Genomic DNA, 15,088 nt, shown 5'->3' on the forward strand with positions numbered 1-15,088 from the left:
CGGCCCTCCCGGCCTCCCGGGCCGGAGCGCGGAGCGGGGGCACGCGCGGAGCGGGGGGCCCGCATCCTCTTCGCCGTGTGTCCCTTCCTCCCCCGGACGAGCTCTGCCCGGCGCAGAACTTTTGGATCTGCCCGGGTGTTGGGTTAGTTCACCGGGACGAGCTGCCTGCTCGGGACTCTGCCCGCCCAAGTTTTGACTCAGGCTTTTGCCATCTCTTGAAAGTTAACGTCTTTCAGCCGTATTCTTGCCAAGTAAGAATAATTGTGTTACCTCAAAGTGATTGAAGAATAGAGGATGTAAAGTTTAATCTAGTAGAGATGGCTAATTCTTTTTTTTTTTTGTTGGGGGGGAGAGGGTTGTATTGAGGTTTGCCCTATGTTTGCCATATGACTTGAGCCACACCGCCACCCCCCTCCACCCCCACCCCCTTTTTTAGGGGCTTGCCCTTTGGCCTTAGCAGGTCTGGAGTGGAGATACTTCCAAGACCTCTCTTTAATTGGATGACTCGTGCAGCCACACCTAGGGCTTATTTATTGAGATGAAATCTTGCCTTTTGATAAAGCTGGCTCCAATTGTCACCCTCCTGATTTCTGCTATCTGAGTAGCTGGGACAGGAGCCACCAGGCCAGCCAGGTAGAGAGGGTTAATTTTTTATGTTTGCTCCTCAAGCACAGGTCAACCACATCAGCATCAGCATTACCTGAAGCTTCTCCAGATTGTGTGCATGTGTGGGTGTGTGTACTGACCGGTCCTGAACTCAGGGCCTGGGAGCTGTCACAGAGCTTTTGTGCTCAAGGCCAACACTCTACCATTTGAGCCATAGCTGGAGATTAACCACCAGAATCTCATGGACTTTCCTGCCCAGGCTGGCCTTGAACCATGATCCTCATATCTCCATCTCCTGAGTAACTAAGATTACACAAGTGTGAGTCACCTGTGCCTGGCTAGAATCAGATTTTTGCATTCAGACAAATCCTAGTATGTTTACTAATAGTTGAGAACAACATCCAGACTTGTCCATACTGGAAAAGCACTGAAGTCACTTCCTAAGTGATCTTGTTCAGCTCTGTAGGCTTATTATAGAAGTCAGTCTCATATATTAACTGCTGTTTTCCCATATAGGTTGTCCTATTGGAAAATAAGTTGGCATGTTCACAGCAATTATATTTATCCTTTAAAAATAGTCAAGCTGTTATAGAGGTAATATGTGTAGTAGAGACCAGTTTAAACTGTAATGAGACACTTTCTCAAGACTCTTAGACAGTCTTTGGTTAGCAAAGCTAAGGTTACACACTGAATGTAACAGCTTTTCCCAACCACTAAAGATATAACTTCTCCAATAGCAAACATCTTAGAATGTACACATAGCACATAAGATGTCTGTATCACTACTCTTTGCAAAATGGTATTATTCATCTTTTCTCATTTAAAATGTTATATATTTTTATCAGGGGCCAAATAGATAAAGACATTTAATAAAGGACTTTACATTAGATACAGTGACACCTGTAGTTACAGCCACTCAGGAGAGTGAGGCAGGATTCCTTGAGCTCACAAGTTAGAAGGGGAGTCTACATAACATATAGAGATCTTTAGCTCAAAATAAAATCTTGAGGGTTTTTTCATCCAGTGTGGGTGTTATGGAGCTCCTTAATCATGAATGTGCATAAAACTTAGGAGGGAATCTCGTCAGAATTCAAAATTGGATTCAGTAGGTGTGGAGTCTAATAAGCTCCCCAGTTGTGCTGATGCTGCCGGTTGGCTCTCAAGCAGCAAGCTGTAGGGTTTTAAAAGCCTAGTGAGTCATGCTTGCCACTACTAGCTAAAACATGTTGGCCTGTAGGTCCTTCTCAGTACTCTGCCAGTCCTCGCAATGTTACCACAGAGTTCCTTTAATTATCCTCACTTTCCAGACGTAGAACTTAGGCAGAGAATTTGCCCAAGGTTTGCAGTTGATAAATCACAGAACAATCTAATAAGTTTTTGTTTTTTTCAAAAGTTGGAACTCATAACTGTCATGCCTTTTATGCTGCCACCATTTCCAGACTGGAATTGGATATTATATATACAGTTACTGGAGTTCTTAGATTTTTTTAAAAATTGTAATGATCTTAACAGTTATGAGTTGATACACGTTCTTTTTTTTTTTTTTTTGTCACTCATGGGGCTTGAACTCTGGGCCTGAATGCTGTCCCTGAGCTCTTCAGCTCAAGGTTACCACCCTACCCCTGGAAATGGATCCACAGCACCATTTCCAGTTTTCTAGTGGTTAATTGGAGATGAGAGTGTCATGGTCCTTAGTGCTTGAGCTGTCTTTGAACCACCTGAGTAGCAAGGATTACAGGTGTCAGCCACTGTGCCTGGCTGATGTATATTCTTGAACTCTGTCTTGGAATATATATATATAGTATATATAAAAAATAAAAGTATTAAATATAAATTTATAAATAAAAAAGATATATATTCATATATATATATATATATTTTTTTTGTGTGTGTGTGTGTGTGTGCTGGTCCTGGGGCTTGAACTTGGGGTCTCGGTGTTGTTCTTGAGTTTTTTTTTTGTTGTTGTTGTTCTAGAGTAGATGTCTACTATGTGTGCCACAGCTCTACTTCTGGCTTTTTGTAGTTGGAGTCTTACAGACTTTCCTGCTTCACACCTCAATCCTCAGATCTCAGCTTCTTGAGTACCTAGCATTACAGGCATGAGCCACCAATGCTTGGCTTCAACTATATTTCTTTTTTTTTTTTTTGCCAGTCCTGGGCGTAAGCTCAGGGCCTGAGCACTGTCCTTGGATTTTTTTCTCTCAAGGATAGAACTCTACCACTTGAGCCTCAGCACCACTTCTGGCTTTTTCTAAGTATGTGGTACCAAGGAATCGAACCCAGGTTTTTGTGCATGCTAGGCAAGCACTCTACCACTAGGCCAAACTCCCGGCCCTCAACTATATTTCTTAACCTAAAAGAACATTATAATCATAGGAGAGAAATTTAAAACACTGCCTTTGAGCTTTACCTCAGCTCAATTAAATTGATGTTTTCCAGTGTTGTTCTGTGTGGTTCAGATTGAGAAGCACATAAGACATGGCTAGATACTTGTTTTTTCCCCAATTCTCTTAGGCAACTTTTTTTTTTGAAAAATTTCTTTTGATTATGTAGGTTTTAAATAGGATTTTCTAACAGATTTTATGTAAGTTCTATTCTGACATTGAGAGGAAGGTTCTGGAGATTTTTGTTAAGTGTTACTTGAGGTTGAAATTTGTTCTTCCTTCTTCATGAAACTCATAAAATGTCCCTTGAGCATTTGCTTTTTGCCAGGCATTGTCCCTTAGCTCTTTGCACTCAAAGGTGGAGCCAGCCTCCACTTCGGGGGCGGGGGGGGGGGGGGGAGTCTGGATAATTGAAGATAAGAGTCTTATGGACTTTATTGCCTGCGATGGCTTCAGACCACATCCTCAGATCTCACTCCCTGAGTAGCTAGGATAAGAGGCAAGAGCCACTGGTGCCTGGCTTAATGATAGGAAATTTCAAAAGTGCTTTAGTTCCTGTGTTCATGGATGGGGAATGTTCTCGTGGATTAGTATACAGGATTCAGAATCACTTTTATTTTGTTTTATTAGGCATAAATGTTGCAATATTTCTTTGAGAAGATGGGTATGGAGAGGGTTGATGGTTTTGTTTTGTTTTGTTGGTTGTAGGGCTTGAACTGGCCCCACAACCTGGGTGGGCCTGGGTACTGACCCTGAGCTTCTTTTGTTCAAGGCTAGCACTCTACCACTTTATTTTTTTTTTATTTTTTAATTTTTTTTTTTTTTTTGCCAGACCTGGGCTTGAGCTTAGGGCCTGAGCACTGTCCTTGAACTTTCTCAAAGCTAGAGCTCTAACACTTCAGCCTCAGCACCACTTCCAGCTTTTTTTTCTATGTATGTGGTACCGAGGAATCGAACCTAGGACTTCGTGCATGCTAGGCAAGCACTCTTCCACTAGGCAAAACTCCCGGCCCCACTCTACCACTTTAAATGACAGCTCTACTTCCCATTTTCTGGTGATTAATTGGAGCTAAGAGTCTCATGGCCTTCCTGGCCTGGCTAATTTTGGAAAGTGACCCTCAGATATCAGCCTCCTGAGTAGTCCAGATTGCAGTAATGAGCCACCAGTGTCCACTGGAGAGGGTTTTTGTTTGTTTTTGCTGGTTCTAGTGCTTGAACTCAGCCTATGTGTTGTCCCTGAACACCTTTGTGTCCAAGGCTAGCTCTCTACCACTTGAGGTACAGCATCGCTTCTGGCTTTTCTACCCTAGCTGGCTTCACATTGGGATCCTTAGATCTCAGCTTCCTGAGTAACTGGATTGTAGACATTGGCCACCAGCACTTAGCAGGGGATGATTTTGAGTCCTCCCCCGCCAAAAAAACCCCATGCATATGAAATTTACTTTTAGTGATTAATCAGCTGAAAACTCTGATTTTCCTTCAATGATTTTAAAACATGAAGAATTAGAAAACAATTTCTTTGCATAGACTCCAGCAGTTAAATCCCCACGCCTATTGGGCTAGCTTCTTGGGAGCTGAAACAAACAAACAAAAAGGTTGGGCATGGTGACACATGCTTGTCATCCCAACTTCATGGAAGTAAAAATAGAGTCATAATCCAAACTACTTCAAGGCAAAACCCTATTCCAAAATAGTGGAAGCACCTGGGTGCTATTGGCTCATGCTTGTGATCCTAACTGCTCAGGAGCTGGAGCCAGCCTGGATTGACAAATCCAAAGACATCTCCAGTTAACCAGGGAATAGGTGGAGGTAAGTCTGTGGCTCAAGTAGTAGAGGGCCTAAAGGAGAGTATGAGTTCAAGTCCCAGTACCCACACACAAAAATAAAAGTGAAAGCAAAAAGTGTTAGGGATGTGGGGGCCCGGGAGTTTGGCCTAGCGGTTAAAGTGCTTGCCTAGCATGCACAAAGACCTGGGTTCGATTCCTCGGTATCCCACATACACAACCAAGCCGGAAGTGGCAGAGACGAGACACAACCAAGCCGGAAGTGGCAGAAACGAGACTGCGACGGCGACAGAGAGCGAAAGCAAGCAAGCGGAGCCCATCCGAGTGGTGGCCGGAGCATGCGGGGTCGGAGCGAGCGGGGCCGGAGCGAGCGGGGGCCGGAGCGAGCGGGGGCCGGAGCGAGCGGGGGCCGGAGCGAGCGGGGGCCGGAGCGAGCGGGGCCAGAAAGAGAAGGGGGCCAAAAAGAAAAAAAAAAAGTGTTAGGGATGTGGTACATTGCCTACCTAACAACTACAAGGCCCTAAGTTCAACTCCCAGTACCACCATTAAAATTTCATAGAGTTATTTACTATTAACACCTATGCCAGTATTTCTAGTTGGCTCCCTGGTTAGTGCTTCCTAGGTTTTTACCTGACTGAGAACTGTATCATGATAAGGGATATGGATTAGTGGACTATTTTGTGTAAAATGGAAAAGCATTGTTAAAGGGGATAAGGAAAAGATAAATTTACATAACCCATGGACTAGTTTTTGAAATCGTTATATTTGAAAGAAGATTATCTTGTCCTTGTAAAAAAAAAAAAAAGTCATTGTGGGACCAGAAGTGTGGCTTAGTGGTAGAGTGCTTGCCTAGCATGCACAGAGCACTAGGTTTGATTCCTTGGTATCACATACACAGAAAAAGCCAGAAGTAGTGTTGTGGCTGAAGTGGCAGAGTGCTAGCTAGCCTTGAGCAAAAAGTACTTAATGACAGCGCCCAGACCCCGAGTGTAAGCCCCAGCTGGCAAAAATAAATAAATCAAGTCTTTGTGCATCTCTTGGAAAAAATGTGGGCACTAGTGCTTTATGTTGATAATGCTAGGTACTTAGGACAAGATTCAAGGGATCAAGGTTTGAAGCCAACCAGGCAGAAATCTGTGAGAATCCATCTCCAAAATAAAGATACAAAAAGCTGTGCAGGAGGCATGGCTTAAGTGGTAGAATACCAGCTAAGCAAGTAAGCATACTCTTTAGGTACTGAGTTCAAATCCCAGTACTAGCAAAAAAGGAAGAAAATGTTTGAGTAACTGCAGAGTACTATAACCCTGCGTGCTTCTTCCTGCCTACTTTCATGTAGGAAACATTAATAAACTTGTAAATTTTTTTGTGTGTGCACTGTGAATGAACTGTGGAGGAAAAAAGGTAGTTTATTTTATGTCTAAAAAAGTAGAATCAATATAAAATTGTTTAAAATCAGTTAAGTGCTTCTCATAAAATTCTTTACCTAAAATTTGTCCTAGGTTAATGAATGGTCCTTGAAGATAAGAAAGGAAATGAGAGTTGTTGACCGGCAAATTAGAGGTAAATTGTTAATCTGTGTTTCTTTTCTATACTTTCTTGATGTTTCATTTCAGTTCATAGAAATTTCATCTAGACATCTTAAGATAGTTTATTCACATACTAATAATTTGTAGCTGTCCTAATTATTTTGCTTTTTTTGTTTTTGTTTTTGTTTTTTTCCTGTCCTAGGGCTAGAATTCAGTGCCTGAGTACTGTCCCTATGTCTTTGTACTCGAGGCTAGTGTTCTACCACTTCAGCCACAGCACCATTTCTGGCTTTTTCTGAGTAATTTATTAGACATAAAAGTCTCATGAATTTTTCCTCTGGTGGTTGGCTTCAAACCTTGGTCCTCAGTTCTCAGATTCCTGAGTAGCTAGGAGTCACTGCAATGTGGGCTATTATTTTGCTTTTTTATTATCAGTATAAAAAAGACAAAAGAAACATGTCTTACAAGAGCAAACAAAATCTTGTTATATAAACAAATGACTTTTATGGACTTCAAATAAACTAAAATTAAGGTGATTTGATTGGAGAAGAATAGCGTAAAGGTGTTTTTAGTATTACTAACTTAAAAAAAAATTGGAGCCAAGTACTGTGGCTCAAAGCTTATAGTAACTTCTAAGGTAGATTTGTTGTGGAAGAGGTGTTAGATTTCATGACTAGCTTGGGCATAAAAGTTCATGAAACTCCCATCTCAATCAGTGGCTGGGAATGGTAGTGTATCTGTGTCATCTAGAGTACTGGGGAAACACAGTGGCTGGATTCAATGGTGGACACCTGACATTTCAGAAAGAGAAACACAGATAGAAGGATCAAAGTCCAGGCCAGCTCATGATAAAGTAAGACCCTATCTTCCAACCCCAAAATGGTTTAACATAGTGCCTCAAATGTTAGAGCTCCTACCAAATACAAGTCCCTTAGTTTAACCCTAGTACCACCATTTTAAAAAAGGAAGAAAAAAGAGATGAGAATACCATTCTAGCCATGATGTAATTGGTTTTCATTAGAAATGAAAGATTGAAAAGCAAGACAACTAGCACTGTTTTGGACATCTAGCACTCCTGGATTCTGATCAAAAGACAAGAAATATCCTCAATACGGCTCTGGCTTTTTGCAGTGTAGCTCATGGGATGGAATTCCAAGAAGAGAATGGTAGTTCTACTGAGTTGAAAGGTACCAAAGAAGAAAATACCCAAAGAAAGAACTCCAAACCTTTTGAGGTTTGTTTGTTTTTTGTTTTTTTTTTTTTTTGCCTGAGTATTAATCTGATAAGCAATTTGCTTGCTTAGAGTAAAATGTCAAGAGGCTGGACAAAGAACAATTACTGGAAATAAAACACTTGCCAGGAAGGTCATATCTTAATGCAAAGAATAAGGGCACCATAAACACATATGAAAGAAGCTTAAAAACAAGTCTGGAAGTTTTCTATAAGGAATGTAATTATCAGCCGAAGTAATGGAAGACTGAATATCACATATCCAAAAGTGGAGACATTTCTAGTAGCCAGAATTAATGGGGAGAAAAAAACCTGGGAGAAACAGAAAACAATTTTCCCAAATTAGCAGGAAAATTAGACAATAGGAGTAGAGCCAAACTAGGTGCTGCTAGTAGCTCACACCTGTAATGTTAGCTGCTCTGAAGGCTGAGATCTGAAGATCACAGTTGGAAGCCATTCTGGGCAAGAAAGTCCTTGAGACTTTTTTTTTTGCCAGTCCTGGGGCTTGAATTCTAGGCACAGGGGCTGTCACTGGGCCTAGAGTTCTAGCCCCAAGCAGGGCAATAAAAAAAAAAAAAATGGAAATAGACCCAGAAACAGATGAATAAAACCGTAGGAAATATTTGGGGAAATTTGAAGGAAAACAAGAATAGGAGATAAAGGATATACTAAAGAACAAAATTCAACATCTAGAGCTAAAAAATGAAGTGACAACTTCCCTGAATAATTTCAGCTGCAGATTAGATAACCATCAAGTAGTATGATCAGTGAAACTGAAGATAGTAACACAAACTATTCCAATTGCCATACAAAGAAAAAAGCAAACCAACAGAGCTTCTTTAACCTGTGGAACCATTTCAAGTGTTTTAACATCTGTAATTTGAGTCTCAAAAGGAAAAGAATCAGAGATGAGAAGAAATGATGAAAACTTCATGCCCAGCCAAACACCCATGCCCAGACTAGATAAATGCAGTGAAAACCATTCCTAAGCATAGTATGGTCACATTACTAAACAAAACCTGTGAAAAAGCACATTAAATATAGGGAATAAGAACTGAAGGTATAGCTGAGAAAGCGCTGAGGCCCTGAGTTTAATAACTCCCAACTCCGAATACAAGAAACAATGGAAAAACTAAAAACTCCAAAAATTGAAGGCAAAGTCTTTTAACTATTTTATTTTTTTGGTGGGTGCTTGTACTGGGGCTAGAATTCACATCTTGGTGTTGTACTTTATGTTTTTGCACTCCTCTAGTTCAGCCTTTTGCTGCTTAATTGGAGATAGTTTCATAGCCTTTCCTGCCTGGGCTGGCTTTGAACCTCAGTCCTCAGGTTTCAACCTCTTGAGTAGCTGAGATTACAGTTGTGAGCCACCACTGCCTAGCTTGTGTGCATACATACATACATACATACATACATACATACATACATACATACATATTTGGGGGGCACAGTGATAGTCTTGGGGCTTGAACTGAGGATCTGGATGCTGTCCCTTAAGTTTTTTTTTGTTGTTGTTGTTTTTGGCTAGTGTTATAGCACTTGAACCACAGCTTCATTTTCAACAAAAATTGTGGTTAACTGAAAGAACCAGTCTCATGGACTTACCTGCTTGGGTCAACTTCAAACCACAGACATAGCTAGGATTATAGATTTAAGCCACTGTTACTTGACATATATACATATTCTTAGCAGCATTATTTATGGTTGCTAAAGGTTACACACAACACAATATGGAGTATACACTTTTTACTGAGGAGGGAGGAAAGTTTTACCTCACACTACATATGGCATTGAGGGCATTATGTTAAGTAACAGAAGCCAACAAAAAGACAAATATAGATTCCAATTATTTGAACTGCTAGCACAGACAGATTCATGGAGACAAAGTAGAATGGTTAAAAGGGAGGGAAAATGGGGAATGATTGTTTAATGGATATAGAGTTTTAAGTTCTAAAGATGGATACAATGACGATTGGTTAGCACTATGACTAAGCTTAATCCCACTGAAGTATATATCTAAGATTGAGTAATATGGTGAATTTTAGGTATGTGTATGTTTATGGTGTAGGAGATTGAACTTTTACCACAGGGTTTTTTTTGTTTGTTTGTTTCATGGCAGTGGCAGTACTGGTGTTTGAGTCTTGAGGCTTCTCATTTGGCTTGGCTTGCTTGACTGAGATACTACCATTTGAGCCATGTCTCCAGCCTGTTATTTTGCTGGTTATTTTGGAGATGGAGTCTCAGGCTTTTCTGTAGACTGACTTTTTTTTTTTTTGCCAGTTCTGGGGACTGAACTCGGCCTGAGCACTGTCCTTGGGCTTTCCTCAAGGCCAATGCTCTACCACTTGCTCTTCCAGCTTTTTTATGTATGTGGTACAGAAGAATCAAACCCAGGTCTTTGTGCATGTTAGGCAAGCACTCTACCAGTAGGCCAAACTCCCAGCCCCAGGCTAAGTGAATCATGATGCTGTAGATCTCATCTTCTTAGTAGCTAGGATTACACATTTGAGCCATTGGCATCCAGTAATACTATTGGTTTTTTTTGAAAACAGTCTAGTGATTTTAAAGCATATAATACAGACATACTTTGCCTCTAGTTGATGCTGATACAATACTTGGAATATATTCAGATTTCCCTTAAGTTGCAGGTTTTTACAAACCATTTATAAACCACATAATTGTGAGAGTGCTGCTTATTATAGCAAGCTGTGGAATGCATCTCAAGCTTCTTAGTACAAACACCAATAAATGTTTGACAAACTAACAAAGGCTTTCATTTTTAATTTTGTTAGGCATAATAGGATTTTATTTCTTTTCACTGTTAAACTACTTTGGTTAATGTTGTTTTCTACAAATAATAAGTACCCCTCCCACACATTGGTTTTATTTCATTTATAGCTTCCAAGTATGTATGAGTTCTTCTATTCTAAATCTCTCTAGACATCCAAAGAGAAGAAGAAAAAGTGAAGCGGTCTGTGAAAGACGCTGCCAAGAAGGGCCAGAAGGATGTCTGTGTGGTTCTGGCCAAGGAGATGATCAGGTCCAGGAAGGCTGTGAACAAGCTCTATGCATCCCGAGCACACATGAACTCTGTGCTGATGGGCATGAAGAACCAGCTGGGTAAGGCAGCCATCAGTGTAGCAGCCACAGCAACGTGCTGATGCTGGTATTGTCAGTGTCCAAATGGCCTTCCCTGTTTTATTCTTTACATCGTCTTCATTAGAGTTAATTATTAGTGTTATTTTGCCAGTATTTCTGAAATATGGACAAAAATCTACATACAAATTTGATTACTTTAGAAGTTTGACTGTATTGAACAATGTTACAAGATGGGCAGATTGTACTGTAGGAATAAGAGCCTGGCTGTACTTTTGGGTGTCGAATGAAGAGCCTCCTTGCTATGTGCTGAGCTCCAGAGCAGCCCCAGGCAAAATTTTAAAAGAGGCTTTGGCTTTCACTCCCTCTTTCCTTACATCTCTGGTACTTCACTTAGCTCTTCTGACATTCTTCTTTTATTCGAAGTGATTGTCAGATATATAGATTGAAGGACTCATAAATATGGAGAGTTCCCTCCTTACCTCCCTCCCTGTCATCTTTTTCTTTCTTTCCTCTGCTAGTATACTCACACTATACCTTAGCCTTTTCCTCTCAAGGCTGGTACTCTGCCACTTGAGCCATAGCTTCGGTCTTTCAGCTTTTGGGTGCTTAATTGGAAATAATCTCACAGACTTTTCTGACCAGGCTGTCTCTGAACTGGGAGTCTCAGATCTTAGTCTCCTTAGTAGGTAGCATTACTAATATGAACCATCAAGACCCTGCCAGAGGAGATTTTAATTGAAGAATATCTTCAGCAATGTTGTCAGATACTTTGTTGATGAATACAACACACTCTCAAGTTAGAAAACTCATTTCACTTGAGTTAACTAGTCCAGTATTGGGTTAATTTTGGCTGGAAAGGTATTTTTTTATGTTCAACATTTTATAACTTAAAACTATATTTTAATATTTAGATATGATTTAAGTATGCCTAAGTCCTGGGTTTCTTTGCATGAAGAAAATAATCATGAATTAGGAAAACTGGGTAAACCAGTACAGCCTGTAATACCAGTACTTGGGACACAAGTTAGAAGGATCTTGAGTTCAAGGCTGCATAAGGAGACTGTCTCAAACTGTCTGGTTTTAGTTCATTTGTATTTTCACCTAGTTCCTGTAATTTCCTGTGGGGAATTCAAGACAGCATAAAATTTCACCTGTAAATGTTTTCACGTGGATTTTTAAAAGATAATGCTTCTGAGCTAGGCACCAGTGGTTTAAGCCTGTTGTAATCCTACCTACTCAGGAAGCTTCTGCAGAAAAGTCCCCATCAGACTCATCTCCAGTTACCCATTCAGAATCTGGAAGTGGAGCTGTGGCTAAAAGTGGTAGAGCACTACCTTTAGCAAAAGAGCTCAGGGACAGTGCCCAGGCCCTGAGTTCAAGCCCTATGACAAAAAAAAAAAGGTAGAGTCGGGAATATGAATTAATGGTAAAGTGCTTGCCTAACATGCATGAAATCTTTGGTTCAATTCCTTAGTACCACATACACAGAAAGAGCCAGAAGTGGCACTGTGCCTCAAATGGTAGAGTGCTAGCCTGGAACAAAAGAAGCTCAGACAGTGCCTTGGTCCTGAGCTCAAGGGGGAGGGGGAGCTAAAGGTTCTGTCCACCTGTTCCTGGTGGATTCTCTTAGTCTGGAACTTTAGATCTTGTGTACATGCGTGTTTATTGCCTTTCCACTTTCCTTGTATATTTCAGCAAGCTTCAAGTCATCTATTTCTGTTTTCCTTTTTTTTTTTTTTTTTTGGTTGTTGGGCTTGAACTCTGGGCCTGGGTGCTGTTCCTGAGCTCTTCAGGGCAAGGCTACCGCCCTACCCCTGGAGCCAAAGCCCCACTTCTGGTTTTCTGAGGGATTTTAGTGCCCAGGCTGGCCTGTTTTCCATTTTGGAGATAACTTTCTTTTTACTTCTTTTCCACTTTCCTAGTATATTTCAGCAAGCTTCAAACCAAATATTTCTCTTTTCCATTTTGAAGGTAATAACTTTCTTGTAGGAAGTATTATTCACTCAAGCTTAATTTATTACCTGGCCCATGGTACTTGCTGTATTTGTGGGTTCCAAATAGTCATTGTCTTCATCATCATCAATTTTGCATTTGTATTCTCCTTTCTAAATTCCAACTTGGTTTTCCATTTCTTCTCTTGAATTCTTCATTATGGCTCCCCTAATTTTAATTTTCATGAGAATTTTATGTATCTATTTATTTTTGTTGTACAAAGGGGTTTTAATTCCAGAAGTCAGGTTATAAGTACAATGTCATCCCTTCTATTGTTCTGCTACAGCTTTACCTAGCCCTTTCTTCTAGTACTGGTATAAGAGGTAAACACTGGACCTCATGCTTTTTTTTTTTTCTTCCAGTCCTGGGATTTGGGCCTGGGCACTGTCTCTGAGCTTCTTTTGCTCAGTACTAGCACTCTAACACGTTAGCCACAGTGCCACTTCCAGCTTTTTGTTTATGTGTTATGGAAGAATGGAACCCAAGATTTCATGCATGCTGGCAGTTTACCACTAAGCTACATTCCCAGCCCCTTATTTCTTGCTTGGCTTTTTCCCACTCAAGGTGAGCATTCTCCTACTTGCGCCATAGTGCCACTTCCAGATTTTTGCTAGCTAATTGAAGGTAAGAGTCTCATGGACTTTTCTGCCTGAGCTGTCCTCAGATCTCAATCTCAGTAACTAGGATTACAGATATGAACCCCCCCCTTTTTTTCCTTTTTAACTATTGTTCTGTTACTGATTCAGGATTGAACCATATTAATGATATGTTCCTTGCATCATTTCTCAGAGCTCCTTTTCCTAGTCATCTCCTCCCCCCACCTCTTTTTTAAGAAAATGATGAGAAAAACAGTGGCTGAGAGAGAAAGTAGAAACGGCTAGATTAAGGGTGGCCTTCCACAATCTTTTACAGGCAGCTAACTCCACAGACAGCTAATCATTAATTCATTTTTTTGGGGGGGGGGTGGGTGATGGGGCTTGAACTCGACCTAGACACTGTCCCTGAGCTCTTCAGCTCAAGGCTACCGCCCTACCCTTGAGCCAAGCCCCACTTATTATTTTCTAGAGGTTAGTTGGAGATAGGAGTCTCAGGTCCTTTTGTGCCTGGGCTGGCTTTGAACCTTGATCCTCAGATCTCAGCCTCCTGAGAAGCTAGGATTACAGGCATGAGCCACCAGGCCCAGCCTAATTCATTTTTTAAATAACAATCTCTCTAGGGAGGGCATGCTTCTCAGTTTGAACTTGGCCTAACACTTGCTAGGCAGGCACCCTCCTTGCTGGACCACACCTTGTTCTGTCATAGTTCTCTCTCTCCTCTCTCCCTCCCTCCATCACTTGTCTCCCCACCAAACCTCCACCCTCTTTCCTTTTTCTCCCTTCTCTTTTCACTCTGTTCTTCCTTTCCTGTCCCTCCTTCCTTTCTTTTCAGGCCAACACCTGAATGTGATCCAACTGTTTTAGGCGTCTGCTCTGTACCTGGGATAATAGGTACACACCACTGAATTTGCATCTCACTAGGGAAAGAAGTCTTAAGAACTTTTCTACCCAGGCTGGCTTTGATTAGCAAATCTCTGTCTCAGCTTCTCAAGTACCTAGGATTACAGAAATGAACCACCAGTTTCCAGTGAATAAATCTTAGACATTAGGCATGGTGGCTCATGCCTACGTTCTCTTAGGAGGCTGAGATTGCAGTTTGAAGCCAGTCCAGACAAAACAGTTACTAAAATACATCAGCAGGCAAGCTGAGTATGTTTTGCAGCTGTAATCCCAGCTACATAGGAGACTATAAGAGGGAAATGCAGAATTGAAGAGGCCTATTCAAGCCTGATAAGTCTGGAGAGGAATAGGAAATGTAGTATATGTGTTTGCAGGGAAGAGGAGGGTTCTAACCTGAGCAGCCCTGGGGTCCAAAAGAACAGGGCATTCACAACACTGAAGGGAAGGTCTGGGAGACTGAGGTACTGAGCAGGGTAATGAAGACCAATTTTATAGCTGTTAGGAGAAGGCTCTGAAATTGAGTTCAGCGTGAGGCAAACTACAGTGATGCAGATAAAATGCAGTCCAGTTCAGAGGAACGATATTTCAGGGAGAACAAGAGAGGCATCTGAGTAGGGGAGCAAGTACTGAAAGGCACAGGTGAACTATTCCAGGCTATGTTCGGGAATCACTTTGACAGCAGTGCGCTAAGGAGAGAAGTAGGAGGAAAAGCTGGAAAAAGAGAGTTATGAGAGGTAGGCTGACTATTTTTAACTTTGTAAGGCCTGGCTTGTGTGCAGTGTAAGGGTATGATGCAACAAGATTGGAGACCTGAGACATTATAGACTGGAGTGACAGGTTAGCTGAGTGGAAATGGAGAGGAAGAGCTGTTGTGCACTTTGAGTACATGAGACTTAGTGAAGGATAACAAGGTTTGAGATTCTGAGCCTGGAACAATTGCAGAGCTATTAATAAAAGATGATGAAAACTCA

At 41.2% G+C, this 15,088-nt stretch overlaps 1 protein-coding gene across 5 annotated transcripts in view; it reads left to right on the forward strand.

Annotated features, from left to right (window-relative positions):
* Nucleotides 1-15,088, forward strand: part of LOC150060435 (E3 ubiquitin-protein ligase RNF103) — a 67,931-nt gene that overhangs the window by 42,305 nt on the left and 10,538 nt on the right. For 2 of the 5 annotated variants that reach the window (XM_090336541.1, XM_090336538.1), the window contains 2 exons: nt 6,274-6,334; nt 10,471-10,650. In XM_090336541.1, coding sequence (XP_090192667.1) covers nt 6,274-6,334; nt 10,471-10,650 — 241 coding nt within the window. Of the gene's footprint in view, nt 1-31; nt 252-6,273; nt 6,335-7,444; nt 7,535-10,470; nt 10,651-15,088 lie in introns of those variants that run through there. The other 3 variants (XM_090336540.1, XM_090336539.1, XM_090336537.1) reach the window with 3 other exon arrangements.

Source organism: Megascapheus bottae, chromosome 7 (assembly GCF_031878675.1).
Source record: "Megascapheus bottae isolate mThoBot1 chromosome 7, mThoBot2.hap1, whole genome shotgun sequence".
NCBI lineage: Eukaryota > Metazoa > Chordata > Mammalia > Rodentia > Geomyidae > Megascapheus > Megascapheus bottae.